The 18619-nt window shown below is 40.8% G+C and overlaps 2 protein-coding genes across 2 annotated transcripts; both read right to left on the bottom strand.

Moving 5' to 3' along the window:
- Positions 1-1072: 1072 nt before the first annotated feature.
- Positions 1073-6037, bottom strand: got1l1 (glutamic-oxaloacetic transaminase 1 like 1). Its single transcript, XM_070904994.1, has 8 exons — positions 5854-6037; positions 4389-4570; positions 3999-4122; positions 2877-3094; positions 2603-2753; positions 1880-2045; positions 1451-1593; positions 1073-1212 (listed from the first exon to the last, which is right to left on the bottom strand). The coding sequence occupies exons 1-8, from the start codon at positions 6035-6037 to the stop codon at positions 1073-1075; spliced, it is 1308 nt and encodes a 435-aa protein (XP_070761095.1).
- A 2856-nt stretch (positions 6038-8893) lies between these two features.
- On the bottom strand, positions 8894-18323 carry adrb3a (adrenoceptor beta 3a). Its single transcript, XM_070904389.1, has 2 exons — positions 16465-18323; positions 8894-9930 (listed from the first exon to the last, which is right to left on the bottom strand). Exons 1-2 carry the CDS (start codon positions 17775-17777, stop codon positions 9903-9905), a joined length of 1341 nt encoding a protein of 446 aa, XP_070760490.1. The 5' UTR covers positions 17778-18323; the 3' UTR covers positions 8894-9902.
- Positions 18324-18619: the final 296 nt, after the last annotated feature.

Raw genomic sequence — 18619 nt, 5'->3', positions numbered from 1 at the left:
CTAAGGGCTTATCCCTCCAAAGGTTACCCATGGGCTATTAATAAGCTCTTGATTCACTTTATATTAGATAGTGCTGGTGAGTCTGGACATCAGACTGTGTGACTGTGTCCCTAACAAAGTACAGTACATAGCCACAAACAAGAACAACTCACTGAACTCACTATAATATAAAATGACTCCATTCATGACGTTAACCACATTACATGGTCACCACATACGTAAAGGAACAGTTCAACATTATGGGAAATACAAGTATTCAGTTTCCTGCTGGGAGTTTGATGAGAAGATTGACACTATTGTATTATCCGCCCATTAAATATGAAGCAGCTGAGCTTAATCTACAGTTCTTAAGACTAGCCTGGCTCTATCCCAAGATAACAAAATCCTCATACCAGCACTTCTAAGGTTGACTAATAAACACATTTTGTCTCATTTGTTTAATCCGTACAAAAACCGAAGCATAAAAACAACAATTTGAGGTTTTGTCATTGTGCCCAGCCAGGAAATAGTCCCACACATAACACCCCATAAAACCGCAAATGTATGTTTTTACACTTCAGTTTTTGCACAGATCAACCAGATGAAACATGTTCATTTTGAGCTTTAGAGGTGCCGATAGATGGATTTTATTATGTTTGGACAGAGCTAAGATAACGAACTAAGCTAACCTAACAAGCTTCTGGCTTTCTATTTAGCCTTATAGGGAAGTAAAAGTAGCAAAGTAGTGCATGTATTGCTACTTTTACTTAATCAACAGATCTGAGTACAGTACATATACCACACACAGGACACATGAACACAACACATGTCCTCTCAGCTGAAGGGTTGTCTCCAGCCTGGTCTCTGTTAGACCTCTGTCCCAAAAGAATCTGCTGCAATTCAATAAGCAATCATATTTCCACATTTCTTCTGTTTGTTTAACAGCATTTACTTTACAATAGCTGGACCTGCAACAGTAATTGCAGGAAACCTGAAACTGTGAAACACGTGAAAGCTTCAATCTACATGTGTTTCAGTCGTGCTGAAAAGCCCCTTTGACACTGATTTCAGATCTTGATCAAAAGCCACATGGTCAGAGTGAAGTGGTCAGAGCCAGATTGATGGACTCGGCTATGTAGTCCACGTTACGACCGTTGATTGCACTCATGTTTAGACAGCCACTGGGGAGCAGGTACATGTGTCTCCTCTTTGACAGAAATTCTACCTGCTGACCTAAAGTAGACAAAAAACACAAGAAATACTCTGAAAGCACATCAGTATGTTGTACCATTATTGTACTATTTAAACAAAATGTTTTTTTTCCAGGATGCCAGAGAAAGTAATTATGAATATCACAGCATCAGCGTTTTTCTTGCCCTTATTAGAGGCTTGTGCAGTGAATCATTTGCTGCTCTAGATTATTAGAAAGAAATAGTCCAACATGGCAGACACCATGCTGCCTGCTACTCACCATTCAAGCCTATACAACAGTAGAGTCCACCTTGTTGAGTCAGGTGGTCCCAGCAACCTGGAGTTCCCAAAAGCCTCAGCCTTTCTCTCAGAATGTCTCTGATCAGCATACATCTCTCCACAATGCACTTTACTTCTCCCTGCCTGAGAAACACAGTGGACAACATTTGGGAAATTATATCGTCAGTATAATTGTTAATTAATAATTGTTGTATCATTCAATATCTGCAAAACATGAAAGATCCAGTGAGCAAAAGGTGCATCTTGTAAATGAAGAGTTTTGCCACTTGTACCATTAAATGCTTAGGACACTCCTAACTTTTTGAAGCATGTCCATCACTATGGACATCTACTGATACAGTAGCAATGTGGCCGTCCAAACCACATTCTTTAAATACCAGATTATTCATTCAAGTGGAGCAGGACTCACCATTCAACAAGATGGGCTGGGTTACTGAGCACTGTGGCAACAACATGCGCTCCTCCTACAGGTGGCTGGGCCCACAGTGATCTGACTATTCTGTCAGCTCGAGACTGCACAGATAAAAGGAGGGAGTCCTGCTTTAAGACGCACAGGAGGTGTCCGACAGCCTCGCCTGGTGAAGGGAAGAAGAAGATGAGTCTGATGTAAAAAAAGAAACACTATGTTCCAGCAACAGTAATCTAATGTCATTCTCGCTTTCTCTTGCGTTTCTGGAACTGAAAATGAAGTTGAAGAGGGACACTTTTGAATTTGAAAATAATATACCGTTCCTGGCGAGTGAATATTCACGGGGTCATACAGAGACAAGCAACAAGCTGGGCTGCCTCACAATGAGTCTCTCTAGATAGAGAGAGAGTAAAATTGAAAGGCAACAGAAGGTGTGACTGTGACGCGGTATGAGCATTTTCTGGCGATTAATGGGTAAGACATGAATACATACAGTAGCTGCTCTTGGCTGTTGTATGTGGGGCTGACACTATCTGACTGCATAAAAGAACAGAGGATTGAGCTCAAATTGACTTGCTGTATTTTCTTTCAACAGCAGAGCAGCTCTGGGCTGTACTTTGTGTTGATTGAACATCACAGATTACAGTTTTAATTGGAAGCATGGGCTCATTTTGTGTGACGCACATTACTCCTTGGCCAATATTCTTAACATCATTTTCTCACCATATAGTCCAAAGCTGTGGGAGAATGACTGAGCACAGAGGAGCTCCATCCCCTGTGATGCACAGTACTGTACTGGCCAGGCATCCCGCTCCAAATCTCCATAGCAGAGTGCCTGAGCAGGCAGCAAGAGGAAAGAGAAAAGCCTGCGCCTCTGTGGAAACAGTGCCGAGACAGCAAATGATGATCTAAGTAGGAGTGAAGAGCTACTTGCCTGATTAAAAAACAAATAAAAATGTTAAAAGAGCATAAATGTTCATGATGAGGAGTTGTTTACCATGAGGAGTTGTGTAATCACAGCCCATTGATTCTGAGAGAGGTCTGCTCCGGTTGGGTAGTGGGCAGATGCTGACAGAACAACAACACTTCGCTCCGGAGCCCTCTCCAGATCCTCCAGAAGCTTCTCCAAACAAACCCCCCGCTGCTTGTCATCCCAGTAATAATACTCACGGATGTCTTGGATCCCTGCTGCTTGGAAGATACCAGGCAATGAGTCTGCAGGGAGGATCAAAACAAAACATTACACACCTAAAGCAGTACCATCTCCTCCAGATGCAATCACAGTATAGAGCCACCACTGTGATGAATACTATTTACATTACTAATACATTTTTAAATCTGGCAATTCATATAACACATTTTGCAAGCCTTACATCTATGCAGTACTTCAATTTTAATGTATGCAAGACATAGACACATCTCTATTAAATCATCCACATCTGCAGAAATGAAGTGAATATACTGTATCTGAAAGGTGTAATGAATGTCTGACATGTTTGTCAAGGTTCTGTATGTATTTATAGCCAGTTATCATCCATCCACGTGCTATCTTTCACATTTTGTCTTCTTCGTGCCCTCAACTTCTGTTTCTCTGAAATCTCACACAATCTTTTTGTGTGTATGTCACAGTAACTTACGTTGCTATGTACACTGTTACCCAATCATTTATTCATACGTCATTTGTGGTGTACTTATGAGTCATCCTCTAGTCTTGTTGATAATATGATGTGCAGGTAAACGAAGAGTGCATACAGTTGCAATCACCACTCTGGGGTGGCTGTGGCTCAGGAGAGCGGGTCGTCCACTGCTCACAGGGAGTTCCTCCTGTCCAAATATCCAAGTGTCCTTCTTCTGAACTCCACATTGCACCTGATGGTTGGATCAGACCAGCACTTTGCATGGTAACTGGCTGCCTTCGGTGTGTGAGTGTGTGGGTAAATGAGAGGCCAATTGAATAGCGCTTTGGATAAAAGCGCCATATAAATGCAGCCATTTACCATTTATTAGCTACAGTACTATGTGTCATTTATGTTTCAATGTTTTCAATGTTATGTTTGCATTTTAAAGCCAGCATCTGTATCTTTAAATGCTGTTAAGAGGAAGTGACGTTATTATTTACCATCACAAGGGGAAGAGAGGTATACTGGCCCGCACCAGTCAGCACAGACATCATGCCAGTGTCTCAAGAGTTCAGCCCCGAGACGCACAGCAGCGGTAAAACCAGGAGTTTGGACACCTAACACCTGCAAGAGTTGAGTTATTAACATTACTGATGCTAAAACACTTAAACACTGATCTTGTATTGATTTACTCTGAGGAGGAAGCTAGACATAAATAATTACAGATTCCTCTGCACAGTGCCTCCTGGTAATGGCAGTGCTAACTGATTGGATGATTAGGCACACAGGCTGGTGCTTCATCTTTACATGCTTGTCGCTGTGCAACACTTAGGTATAAATATATACCTAAACTATAATTAGCTACCGTGTTTATGTTCAGCTGAGATTACCCGGTTCTCCACTATAGCACGAGAGCTCTTCCCCAAAGCAACCTCTGTGGCTCGCCGGGTGAACTCTGCCAGACCAAGAGAAGGTGGATACTCTGGACGAAGAGTGGGATCAGCACTTAGCTGTTGCTTTATTTTTCCAACAAGACGCAGTTCAAAGGTCTTCCCTTCCTCGCTGTAATACTCTGCGAAAGACAGTTATTGCAAACAATTTTTTTCATCCAACAAAACACTGTATCAAATGGCAAAAAAACATTGAGATATCAAAGTAAAGTGGAAAGGAAAGAAAGGTCATAATGAGAGAAAACTGTAATTGAGAGTCTCAGAAAGTCCACCCTAAATTAGAATGAACATAGGGCCTACTATTTCTTAAATATGAGTAAATATGATTTGTAGTTACCATGTCATCTAGAAACAAATATGAGGCAGCAATCAGATCAAAAAAGTTGAAACCAATGTGGCCTTAAGGTGCAGATCCTCTACTGCAGTGATACTCAACTTAAGGCCCATGGACCAAATAGGGGGCTGGGTGGCCCGTTGACCATCCCCGTGTTAGAAAGGCTTTCTGGCAGCGAGTTTATTAACTGGCCCCTGGCAAAGCAAGTTGAGTATCCCTGCTCTACGGGCAATATGCTTAAGAAGTTATTGTTTTAGTAGCGAGTTTATTGCATAGAATGTCTAGCTTAATTAAGTATTTTGAAAGTTAATAAGGTGCACAGATGGGTGATCCACCCAGAGCCCCCAGCTGGCTCCAAACATCTTCGGTGGGGGGAAAGCCAACCTCCAGGCTTTAAAATGCCCCATCAGAAACCTATTGGTGAAATCGCATGGACACTTTGCGCCTGTTTTCTATGAGGGGTGGAAGTAATTTCTTAAAAATAAGAAAGAAAAGAAAGAATTGAAAAATTGATGATTTGATTCATTTAAAGCCGATCTGATGAAAACTGTTTAAGGAAAGGGCCTCAAGGGTGGGAGGAAGAAAACATACTGTAAAAACGGAAAAAATGGAAGTGATGGAAATGTATGTGAATTGAATAACAGAGTGATACATCGTCAATTGATGACATCTTATTTGAAACACCTACAGTGTTTCTTTAGGAGTGATATACAAAGAAATGTCTATGAACCCACAGCTGAGTCTGTAATTCAGTTTAATAATTGTTAGGTGTCAACTGCACCATCTATTCAAGCCTTGCGCTCTGGTTTCAAGATGAGGGAGCCGAATATATTATTTTTCTTTAAGCTCTTGTCTATGTACCATGAAAGCCAGCTACAGAAAGACACATGACTCACATGACCTCAAAGAAGTCCAGCTGTCTGCCAACAGATAGCACGCAAACGTCATCCTATTTGTAGTAGAAATTCAATATGTCGATGACAGAGGGACAACCCCTCCCTCTGCTCTTGTTTCCGGGTTGAAACTACTTGAAAAAGTCGTCATGAAATGAACGCAGACGAGCGGACTCACCTCTCCCCGCCAGGTAAACCTTCCTGGCCTGAGTGTCCTTCTTGAAGGCGGACAACAGCCTTGTTTCAGGACTCGCCGTTGCGGTGTGAGTGGTGGTGGTGGTGGTAAACACGGAGAGACGACCTCCTGGGTCTCCATTTTGTTTGACCTCTTTTTCATCAGGGCTGCTGCCGGGTCGGCTCATGTTGAGCCCAGCCAGGCAAATCAACCCGCTAGCGCCGAGCCTTTTTGTTTAGCCACTGTTGCCAGGCTACAGCACGTATTGGGATACCGTCACCACGGCAACGGTGATGGATGAGTTTGTCACGAGCTCATTTGTGGCTCTGGTGAGTTTACTTTTGCCATCGCAGTGAGCTATCATCAAACAGGCTAACCTGGAAGGGAAGGGGTCAAGAGTTTTGGTGAAGACGAGACGAGCCCCACGTGTATTTGCTTTTTAAGAAATCTTGAATTTTTAACAAAGCAAATACACAGTAAAACAACCGCCTCAGCCTCTAACACTGACAGCTAATCAGTTCTCACAGGACCCTCTGCTGCTCATTAAGGGTTCTTTTGGTGGTTCTGTAGCTTCCCTTAAGTTAATTAAGACACAATGACTGAAGCAGCAAGTCAAGAGGCAGCATTTAATAGTACAACAGGGTAAAATCAAGCAGGAGATCTTTTTGCATATTTTGGAAAGGATGTCTTTATACAAAATAGATGATTTGTAGGGATCAAACATGCCTCTACTTTGTGGAACTATATTTCCTTTGTAATCTAAATTTAGAGTAGTATTCTGTATATGCCTAAAGCAATGAAGAAGAGATACCCGACTTCCCCACAGTGCAATGCTCTTCAAGTTATACGGAAACACCATCGTGCTTGTGCCTCAGGCGTCTGGGAAGTGGAGCTTTTCTAGTGGGAAGGACAGCCATTTCATGGGGGTTAAGAAGTAGCAGGGAATTGAAACCCCATAATCAAAAGGAAACATCTTGCAGCTATTATATGGAAGAAGAAAAATCACTGAGCCAGTTTGTGTTGCTCACTTTATGGGGCTGATAGTCACAAATCACTGCACTAGATGGCAGTAGATGGCCAAACCTGGTAGTTAGCACTGTCAATTAGCTGACTGTAATTTAAGAAAGGGTGATGCCTGCCTCATCCTCTGTACTCTGTGTTTTTTGTCAGAGTATTTGTTGACAATTTAAAGGGAATTAATGATATGTAAGTAGCTTATTCTGAGGTTTTCCAGGCAAAAAATAGGGAGAGGCACACACACTACTGTGATTATTAAACGTTGGTACATAATGGTGAGTGTAGAAAAAAAAATGTGAATTTGAATTTGTCGATTGCTGGGCTTGTTTTCCTCCAATCAAACTGCATTGTGGCTGCAGTTGAAATGTCTGTGTGATGCTGGGTTATCTGTGTTTGCCCAGTTGTCCATAACGGGAGTAAGAAAAATTACAGTCTAACAACAAAATGGTCTCAGAAGCACGGGTACAAAGGTAACAGCAAGCCATCTGTAATGAAGCCATTGTTGATTCTATGACTCCAGGCTTGTGGTCATCTGGATTTTTATATCTACTATAAAGCCATGTGAGGCCAGCTGCCAGTGGTATGTGCCTCAGTCACGTTACCATGTTACCAGGATGAATCCACGATACTTTATCGAATTAAGGTGCAGTTGACTCAATTAGATTTAAGGGCTCCTAACTGGTGACCTCTGAAGTCTAAATTTGTTGTCAAAGGATTTGCTTTTTGTCTGAGATTCCCCGTGTTCTGAAAATATCCGTCTGTCCTGGAGAAAACTGTGCCGTAACGCTGGACAAGTTGTTGGCACAGGAAAGGCTCAACGGGAAAGGTTGTGTCAAACAGAATACTGCGTATTTACAGTCAAGTGATTTGCATGTGCAATCAAGAGGAGAGGGAGAAGAAAAAATACTGCACGCTTCAAAGTAGATCCAAGATTAAAAACTTTTAATCAATGTTCAGTGTTTGATCAGAGTGCCTTTGTCACGATTAATAGAAAACATTGCAAACAGTAAACTAGTATGTTGAGAGTTATCTTCAACAAAACACCTGTCTGATTTACATAAAAAAAAAAAAACACTTGACTCCATGGTTTAAATGTGTAGTTTAATAAGGGTGAATATAATTTGTAGATGATTTAACACCTTCACTTTTTGCTTCCTGTATTCATATCTTATCAAATAGTCCCAGTTGTACCTTGAGTAGTGGCTTCTCTTTTGTTTTTCTTTCCTTAAAAAAACTGTTTACAATTGATTTCAATCTAAACCCGCTCATGGAAAACATTATAACAGGAATCAGCTGATAAGATGGTGGCTTAACTCTCAGACAGGATAATTGTTTCCACTCCGAGTTGTCGTGGCTTGTTGCTGGTTGATATTTCAGCTGGCAGGGCTAATGTTGGTCACAGTTTGTTTTCCAATGTCATGCATTGTGCTCTTCGTTTAGTCCCAAATCTTGTAAATTCTTCTCATAACATTACATGATGTCTGCTCAAACAGTAGCAGAGCCAGAGATGACGGTGGTTTCGGTGGGTGGAGGATTACTTGGAATAAGAAAAATTAAGTTGTTTAAAATTGTCTCTTGAGCTCGTATCAAGAGTAGTTTTATGTTGCTCGGTGTTGCAGAGTAGGGTACCCCTCAGGGACTCCCCAGATAAATCTGAGGGGTCACAAGATGATTAAATTGATAAGAAAGAAAAAAATATATAATTTCTGTTATACAAAATTAGGGTTATTTTGTTCTGTCTCTTTTTTTCACATACTGGATACTTCCTACCTCTTTAGGCCTCTAAAATCCCTTAAAATGAAACAACCTGAGAAGGACAATCAGTTTTTCGAGACATTTCCAAGACGCAGTTTCAAACCATATTAATCCATATAGATGGGTTTCAAAGTAAAATATTTCAATGCTATAAACTCGGGGGCATTTAAATGTTTACACTATGTATTCATTGCGTATATGATTTACGTTATCACGGCCTTTCTTTACTTCCATAGTGGTGGGTTTGCACACAGAGCACACGTGACCACTGTTACACAGTTTTATAATATTTTATTTCTCAATGCAACAGATGATGTGATGTAAGTAATAACACACGACAAGGCGTCCCGACATAACAAAATAATGGATGAGGTCCATTATTTTTTCACATTTGAACATTTATTATTTATTATTATTGATTTAGTTAGTGATCTTATACCATGGCAGCTTACCAATGGAAAATATGTAGGGAGATAACACAGCATGTGTGTTTTGCTGTGGTTACCTCCAGTTTATAATACTGTACCTTGCACAATGATTTATGCTATGTTAACTGTCGACAGGAGTTATGTTTGAGTCTTGATGGTATAACTAAACGTAGACAAGGGGATTTAAGCAAGATAAGTTAGTATTATTGTGCGGATACAGTCCAGGCTCAAAACAGAAAGATTTAGACTGAAAACAACAACATTTAATATGTGAATGCGCAGCCCTTTGGTTTAGCTGATATTACACTGAAGAGTTTATGACATGAAAATTAATCTTTTTTTAACTGGACAGTGAAGACGGCCTTGCCAGAATTTTGACCTTTGTATTAAGTTAGACAACGTTTGTATTTTGTTACAGATTCAGTGTATCATAAATAGATAACTTACCAGATAATATACTGTACAAAATGAGTTAATGCTGTCATTATGGAAACCACAAAGGTTTACTGGAATGCATTTAAAACTTGCAGCAGAGAGTCTTTCGCAAACAGTATTTAGGTGACACTGACTCAACTTAAGTGTCACCTAATGTCTATGAAGTGCTGAGTTGCAGCAGTCCATCCTCTGTCCACAGAGACAGTCACACTGTTCCTGTCCAGACCAAATCAGCTGTTTCTCTACCGTCAATCCAGCCATCTCTTTGGAGCAAGCTTCTGTCAGCTACGTTTATCAGGGCCGGTGGTCGTACTCTTCTTTAGCTTGTCCTCGCTGCTGTTTGGTCTCAGTCTTCACAGGAACCACAGTAACGGCTGCAGAACATAGTTTTGCTTCAGTAGCTTGACATTTTGCAGTTCACCCATCCTTTTCCTGCAATGTGAAGCTGAAGAGAGATGGACATGTTAGCATGTAGTGTCTCTATTGAAACAAATGTCCCTACTACAAAAGACATGAGTAAATGTCACATGTGATTAACTAGTGTATTAGAAAAGGGGGAATGTCATTACAATCAATAAGATATTCTGTTTTGTAATTGTGCTATTTAGTCACGCCTCCAAAGGCGAAGATACAAGGCAGAAATGACCCACAGTGACAGGATCCAACATCTAGCTATCCCACTATGAACTTCATTATATTTTTGATTTGGTGTGCAGTCCTGTGAGATGTGGCCCTTCTGTGTGTTACTGTATGACTTGTTGTCCTGTGCTGGTCACACCCTGCACGGCATTTCAGTTTCTATCAGATAAGCTCCAAGAAAACGATGTTTTGTTGTCTTACAGGTTATTTTTAAGTATGTTGCTGTTTTCATGTGGAGAACAGCATTGATATCATCACTGCACCTGTTGTCCTTTTTTATCTTTTTTTTTTTTTTTTTTGTTCATTACAGAAAGTTATTGCCTGAATTTCCCTCATCTCATGTTTTGTGGAACTCAACCTTTTTTTTTTCCCACCAAGACAGGAATTCTGATGCTATCACCTCCACATGTCTCTACAGGAAGACATAAACTACCTGGACCTGTAAGCTTCCCAGAAATGTGACTGCTTACAGGAAAAAGTGTGCAGGACACATTTTATTATTCCCATAGTGTATTTCACTCATGTCTTATAGGTAAGAGTGACTAAGCTGACGCATTTGGATGATTTAATGGAATAAAATGATGTTGTACATTCTGTTGAATCTCACATTGACACATGAATTATTTTAGATCACAAACCACTGACAGCCTGCACATATTTTGTAGTATCCATTCAAGTTAAAGGAGCTAAGCTCATCAAAAGTTAAGGAAAATCCATCCATCATCAGTGACGTGTGTATGTTTCTTTCTTTAAATCTGCCTCTCAAAAGGGGGATGCAATTTAATCATCAAAATCATTTAGGCAACATGATTTTTAAATGTGTGTGTGTGTATAACATCAGTAAAAGAAAAATGTTTATAACATATAACACACACACAGTTACCAGTTTATTAGCTACACCTAGCTAAAACTAATACAGTCCTAATACAACGGTCCTGCAATAAATCCTTCATGAAGGAGTTTTGCTTGAAAGTGATAGAGGTCAGTTTGGAGGCTGTAGTATGTGGTGCTATTTAACTGTACTGCAATATACTGAGTGGTGTTTCTAATATTTTGTCCGCCCCATAGGTAGAATAGATATTAGGAACACCTCAGTAATACAATACAATTCAACAGCACCACAAACTACAGCCTCCAAAATGAAGTCATTTTGTCATTATATGCATTGGTTTTAGTTAGGTATACAAACAAGTGTAGAACCAGTGACAACATTCAGCTGCACATGGTTTTTCTTTTAATAAATAAATCAATAGGCTGAATCACAAATAAGTAAACTAACAACAGCCAGCTGCAACAAGCCAAAAGCAAGCCAGCATGAGAGTCATGTTGGTGTATTCAAAAATACTTCAAGTTCCACGTATACTTTTGTAGATTTTAGATCAAATTGTAGAAACTTATTTCAAAGTGCAGGTTCTTTTATAAAAGTTAAACTACCACTGAGTCATACAGGGAGTCAATGTATTACGCAATCAGTATTGCTATAAACTATTCATCTTTCAAATGGCTTGAATACAGGATCATCCATTAATGGTAAAATATCTATAGCATTAGAGTTTTGATGCGTTGAATTCTGTCTTGATACTGAAGGTTTCAGTCTTGCAGCACAGATTTTAGCTTCTGTTGTAGCAAAAATAATCTCCAGTCATGGCTTTTTTTTTGTCCCTCCAAACCTGAACAACTTGGAGTTATACCGTTCTCAAGTGTTTGCTCAACTGACCGTGATGCGGTGTGATTGGTTCTGATATCAGCCAGGCTTGAAAGAGAAGTGTTGGAGGTTTCCCACAGGTCACTACCACCATGTTTTGCTTTATCCTGCTCATTGTTTCATGCTCTCTTGGGCCTGATCTCACACTAAGCTAACTAAATGCACATTATAGAGGTGGGTGCGTGACGTTTGGCTGGAGGCACCATTAGCACACTGCAGAGAAAAGCTCAGAATTACAGGGTTCACGGCACAGGAAAAAAAAAAGCATTAGGCCCCTCCTAAAACACCATCAAAACATCAGGTTGTCCTAATGTGCGCCTACTGATATGCTCACTGCAGTGCCTTAACTTATTACGCCAGCATATGGAGCCGCCACACATTAGCAGCTCAGTTTAGTGAAAGGCCTGTCGATCACAGGCTCTGCAGCAAATGTCTGTCACCAGTTTAATTTCTTGTTAAACACACGACTTATCCCGCACGACACATTAGAAATAACTGTTTACACATTTCCTAAATTGTCTTCCATATTTACAGCATTCCATATTTTCACACTGCAAAAACAAAGTGTCCATTAATACAGCATTGGGAGGATACAGCATGCATGTGTTGGAAATAATTATAATTACAGTTACATCTACGTATTTAGCCGGCATAATGATGCAGTTTGTTGCAGTAACACACAGTTAGTTATAAACCTGAGTGCCCAGCATTATAAACACAATGTCCTTTTTAGATTTGTCCTCACGAGTCGTCAACTAATACGTCTGAAATATTTACACGATCATTTGGAGTAATGAGCCGCTTGTAGTAGACTTTAGTGAGTCAGTATTTATACTGGAAATGACCATCTCTCTGTGCTTTGTGTAACGTCAGGTTATGTGTGCTTCTTTTTAGCTCACAAGTTCACAAGCTGAGAAAAAAAAGAACATATATCCAAATATATACCATATTTATCTGTTGTTATGTCATGAGCAGATTTTACTATTGAGAAAAGAGTCCATGAAATCTATTTTCAACAGTAGGTCAGTGTGAGCGCCTGCACCGCTTGTTGTGACCAATCAGATATTTGCTTTAGAGCTAAATGTGGATCTGCCTCAGTAACTTCTTGTCCCAGTGCCACTAGTGTCTGCTTTTCACATGAGATCTTATTAATGCTTATCCTCATATAGTTTTTCTGAGATGGAAAATATTTTAGTATGCATTTCATGGCCATGGAAGACATAATTTTATTCCTGGTTTAAGAGCTGTTTACTCAGTTTCCTCACACATGTCTCTCGATAATTTAATTGCGATGCTGTGTTTCTAAACCAGTCCATCAGACATCTAGCAGAGACTCTTCATCTCTGCTCCACGTTCACGCTGCAATTTAGTCCACAATCTAGTCGGCTGCTGCTCTTCGAAATAAAAATGTTCAGCTCTCTGTTAGCTTAATTTTAGTGTTCTCAATCATGGATAAACTGTGCTAACAAACTCCTTCTGCTCATAACACAGGATTTTGTCTTAAATACCTTCGATACACACATTAGGGCTAACGCAGTAGCAGCCTGTCTCACCTCTAGAGCAACATGACAAAACAAAGGAAGACACAGCTAAACCCTAATTAATTCTGTGGGGAAAAAAAACACATTTGCCTTCCGCTTCAACCTCAACATTTATGATCATGAGAGATGAACTAGAAATGCTGTTATGCAGGGAATCCATATAACATGGTGTATACATGACAGAAGCTGAAGGCTGCTGTGGATGTTGATAAGGGCAGCGGTGATATGCCTGCATGTATTTTCCATGAAAACAAAGTAACTATTGATAATGGCCTTTCTGTGCAGTGAAGTGCAGCCACTCTTCCCTAGTAACCATTCACGTCCAGTGGTTCGACCTCCCTTTTTATCAGCCGCTGATTTAACTAAACCTGCTGCTGCATGTTGTCCCAGGGTTTAAAGGCAATTCGCTGCTCAATTGCTCTTTTGTGTTGCTAGTTAAATAGTAAGTTGACAGAGCTGACTGAGGGGCGCATGGTCCCTTAGCAGATGCCTAGCCTGGCATTATTAGCACTCTGAAGCAAAAACGAACCACTTCGGCAGTGCAGACTCTGCCTGGAACCGTTTTGTCATATTTTCTTCATCAAACCCATCTCAGAGCCGTGGCCCCGCCAGAGTCATTCTCGAACGGCTGGTCTCACTTACGTTTGTAATCCTGCTCAAAGCGCAGGGTGAGTCTGCTGAGCCTTCCCCTTGGGCTGATTTACTACAGAACACACCGGGCTCCTTTTAAGGAAGACTTTTATATGCTCCTAAATGTCTCCTGTTTACTGACCCATTGATTATGTCTGTAAAGTTCCACAGAGAGGATGTCATGTGAAAAGAAGAGAAAAATGAAATATAGTGTGCAGATTCAATATTTGAAATGAGACATCCGTCCGTCATAAAACTGGGTTGCTCATGGGAATTCACATGGCACGGCGAGGGCTGAAGTGAAAGAGTTGTGCCACTTGTCAAATGAAAATGTTATGTCCTGAAATTGAACTACTCATATGTATATAATGTATATACAATATTGAAATTAAATGTATGGATTTTAATCTGAGTTTTGGAGTTTCAAACACTTGCAAACTTACTGTGTATGTGTTTCATACACATACAATTCAAATACACAAGCTACAATTTCAATTTGTGACAACATAACGACACTTAAAACAATGATGACATGTTGGAGACATCAACCAAACATGGTGATAAAATATTAGTTATTTTGACAAGAACAATCACACTTATAAAGTATGTTCTAATGTTGCAACTAAATCTTTCTGGGAATTTAATTTGAAATCTTGTTGAATATTTTCTTTTCTGATGACAATAATTTGATCATTTTTGGGGGGAAGTTTCAACAAAATTCAAATTTACAGCAAATACTGTAAATGAATTACATAAGTGGCACAATTCTTACACCACAGATAACCAGCATTTTACTCAACAGATAGAAAACTTCCTTTTAAAAACGTTCTAAAATCTACTAGTTAACACTATGATCTGTGGCAGGCCTGCCGTCAACATGTAGTGGTGTGTAAGAATAATAATGAATCAGATATTGAGCTGTCCAACCCCAGTTAACCTGTGTTAACGAGGGTGTTCTCATTGGCCGTCGGTCTTGTAAACAGCCTCCTCAGTTATGGGGGAAGTCTTGTGTCTAAGTGATAAAGATTTATCTGCTGCAGGGGGTGTTGGGCAGGGCGCGCTGAGGCCCACTGACAGGCAGAGAGACACACTAATATTTGGAAACGTTCTCAAGCGTGCCATGCCGAATCAGCCTTTCACACATGGGCCAGTGGTTTTACAGAGGCACATTAATTAATCTGTATCATTATGGGACACCATTTTTCAGATACCTTAAAATCCACATTTACAGTATGGAGGTTTCTATGAAGTACAAAATGACTTAATGATATTTTTAACTATTATTATTAACGAGTGTGCTAAAAACACATTACCTACCCCGACTGCACTGTGGACATCTGTTTGTTATTTTTACTCCATTGACATCAGCTGGATTCAAAGATTGATTACAGGTAACACAGTGCAGTAACCGATACAGGTGCAGTCCTCAAATGTGTATTGAATCATGCATGAAAATCCAAATTCACTTTTAGTTTTGTGATATTGTAACACCCCAACAGCAGCCAATGCTTCAGAAATGATTTCTTTTTCTGCACTGTTCCACCCTATTTTACTCCTGGACAGCAGCGCACTGATGTATTCGAACGTGTCCAAATACGGATTTCTATTTCTATGAATTGCACAGTGGGAAACAGTTTAATCAAGCTCAAAATTTAATTTATCCACTGTTTTTTTATCTTTAAAAGTGCCGAGGATGCCTAGTTAGTGTCAGCCATGACAAAGAATTATCTAAGTTGGTATTATTTGTCAAACTGAAACAAGCACAGAAGTCATTGTGCAATACTTTGCTGATCTGCAACAGGATGTCCAAAAGCAAGGAATGTAAATTGCTTGATTCTCCGTGACATTGATTCAACACTGTAAGTCACTGTAACACTTCTGCTTGACAGTGCAAAGGATCTGCTCACATGTCACAGGATAGACCTCTGATGTAACACGTAGCTCTGTAGAATAAATGACAAAAATAATAATAAAGGACAAAGATGAGTACGAAATCTAAGATTTCAAACCAGTGGCCACGGTCACAGACTCCCTGATTTATCTCACTGTCCTCTCAGTTTCATAGAGATTTGATCAAAAGTCTACGAGTTACTCTCAAATAAGATGCACTGACATTTCATAATATAGTGTAAAATGTATTTCATTTATTTATCTTATGAATTTAAAAAAAAATCTGAAAAGTTAAAGCACTGAGTGTGACTTTGTTGTAATGCACGTCAATGATGTATTGATATTAATGTTGCCATTGATGCTAGTAGGTGTGTTTCTATTAACTAGTGTTGTGCATGATGTCCAGGCGTCAGAATTATACACGTCATTGTCTTTAGACGAGGGTTTCACTGTTTGTACTGGAGAAGGGGAAGTATTTATGTGTAGGAAGTGGACATATTAAAAGCATTCCTGATAGTTTATTTTATAGATAAATAAATGACTGTGTGGGTAAAATAAGAAAAGTCAAACTTACAATTGGGTTTCTGGTTCTGATAAGTCACTGAACTGTGTGCTGCCGTTGGACTGCAGAGGACCAGGGGAAGCCTCCTCACTCTTGCTGCTTCCCTGAGTGCTGGCCAGACTCTCGCTGCCCTCAGTCCTACTGGTTGGAGACTTTTGGAAAGAGCCGGCCGTGCCTGACTCAGCCTGCCATAGAAAGCAGGAGCATCGAGTCCGCAGCTCTTTATAGAAAGTATTAAGCCACAGGGTGGACAGCCACGGACAGTCCAGCAGGTTCTTGAACGCAGTGCGAAACTCTGGACTCCTGCAGTAGATGATAGGATTGAGGCCGGAGTTAATGTAACCCAGCCAGTTTAGCAGTCGGAAGATCCTCTCTGAGGGGACATCTCTGTTAAATGCGTTGATGATGTTGGCGACAAAGAACGGCAGCCAGCACACGGTGAAGGTCCCCATGATGATGCCCAAAGTCTTGAGGGCCTTCTGCTCTTTGACGAGTATCAGCCGTGACGGCCTCCGCTTGGTGCTCTTTCTCCGTACTGCGCTGTTGCAGCTGCTGGAGACTGCACACGCCGGTGGCAGGATATTGTTGATGTGGGAGCCAACTTGCATCTGCGCTATTGGACACTCATTCTGGAAACGTATGCGATTCTTATCTATGAGCTGGACCTGGCGTGTGGCTATGAGAAAGACTTTTGCGTACACAAATATCATTATGAGCAGTGGAATGTAAAAAGACACTATAGAGGATATAATAGCAAAGGCCCAGTTGGTCACAAAGTCGCAACATTCAGGGTTATTGTAGCACATGTTCGCTTCTTCCTCATCAACGCGCCATAACCCTATCATAATTGGTACAAAGGAAATTAAGGCGGACACAACCCACACTAAACAAACTATTGCTCTGGCACGCCACTTATTGAGTAGGACCTTGTGTCGGAGGGGCCTCGTAATGGCTATATATCGATCCACTGCTATGACACAGAGCGTCTCGATGCTCGCCGTCACACACAGGACGTCCACAGAAGTCCAGAAGTCACAGAAAGTCTCATTGAACTGCCAGTTGCCAGTCACCACAATAGTGGCCCCCAGAGGCACCACGAAGACCCCCATGATGAGGTCTGCACACGCCAGGGACATAATGAAAATGTTTGTCGTCGTCTGTAGCTGTGAAGTACGAGCTATGGCGATGATGACCAGCAGGTTTCCCACCACTATGATCAGTATGATGATGACCAGTATGACGAGGCTCCAGGGTCCCGCCGCATCGTGGTAGGGTCCTGTTCGGTTGATCACGTTGGATGCTGAAGTGCTCAGGTTGCCATCCATTATTCACCGGCTCAACTCTGTCACAGGACGTTGAAGGTGTGTTTTTCACGTCAAAGTTAAAACTAAAGAATCTGAGCTTCTTACAAGCATCATAAATCTGCTCAAAATAAAAAGCTGATGAAGTTTTCCTCACTAACTAAGAGTTACTCTTCACTTTGAGGTTCCTGCTTACATTTCACACCTTGGGAGTGCTCAAAAGGCTTTCCATGTTTCCAACGACGTGATTGTTTGAGGAAGTGCAGGCAACAACAATATGTTCTCCAAAAAGATGTATCCAGACTGTCCACAAAGCTGAAACAATGTTAGTTCGCGGAGTTGCAGCACTTTCATGAATCCAGGAAACATTAACATGCAGTGAAAAAAAAATTCTGAGAAGAAAACCCAGCCTTGTCCATTTAAATCCGTCCACTGGGATTAGAGCAGTTTGCAGTGTTTTTGCTGATTTCCTTGAATGAGCCACAATGCCACAGCTGGACTGTTGGAGATCAAGCAACAGTGACGCTGTTGCAAGAACCACCAGAGTGCACCAGAGCGGCTGCCCACTCTTTCTTTTGCTCTCTCTCTCTTGCTCGCTCTCTCTCACTGCAGGTTGCCCAAGATTGTATTGGCTCTAATCACACCCTGGCTGAAGGCAGAGGGGAGGAGTTGAAAAGTGTGCCTGTGTGCCGAAGCCATACAGGGATCAGTACCCTAATAGTTCACATGTGAACAATCACACACACACATAGACTGTATAACTATAGGCAAAGGACTAATCCTGCATTAGAGCATGTCAGATGTGTGTGATGTTGCATTAAAACTGCAAAATTACCTCTGTTTACTTGTAAGTTTAAAAGTGTGTG

Source organism: Enoplosus armatus, chromosome 4 (assembly GCF_043641665.1).
Source record: "Enoplosus armatus isolate fEnoArm2 chromosome 4, fEnoArm2.hap1, whole genome shotgun sequence".
NCBI classification, from domain to species: Eukaryota; Metazoa; Chordata; class Actinopteri; order Centrarchiformes; family Enoplosidae; genus Enoplosus; species Enoplosus armatus.
The sequence above is the reverse complement of the archived record's forward strand: the minus strand, read 5'-3'. Positions and strand labels throughout refer to the sequence as shown.

Excerpts from the sequence above, each read along its gene's own strand:
- got1l1 (XM_070904994.1), bottom strand. The coding sequence starts at position 6,037 with ATGAGCCGACCCGGCAGCAGCCCTGATGAAAAAGAGGTCAAACAAAAT. Across the intron at positions 2,754-2,876 it reads TGATTACACAACTCCTCATG|AGGCGCAGGCTTTTCTCTTT; the intron begins GTAAACAACTCC and ends CTGTTTCCACAG. Across the intron at positions 1,594-1,879 it reads CCAGCCCATCTTGTTGAATG|GCAGGGAGAAGTAAAGTGCA; the intron begins GTGAGTCCTGCT and ends TGTGTTTCTCAG.
- adrb3a (XM_070904389.1), bottom strand. The coding sequence starts at position 17,777 with ATGGATGGCAACCTGAGCACTTCAGCATCCAACGTGATCAACCGAACA. Across the intron at positions 9,931-16,464 it reads TCAGAACCAGAAACCCAATT|CTTCACATTGCAGGAAAAGG; the intron begins GTAAGTTTGACT and ends ATCTCTCTTCAG.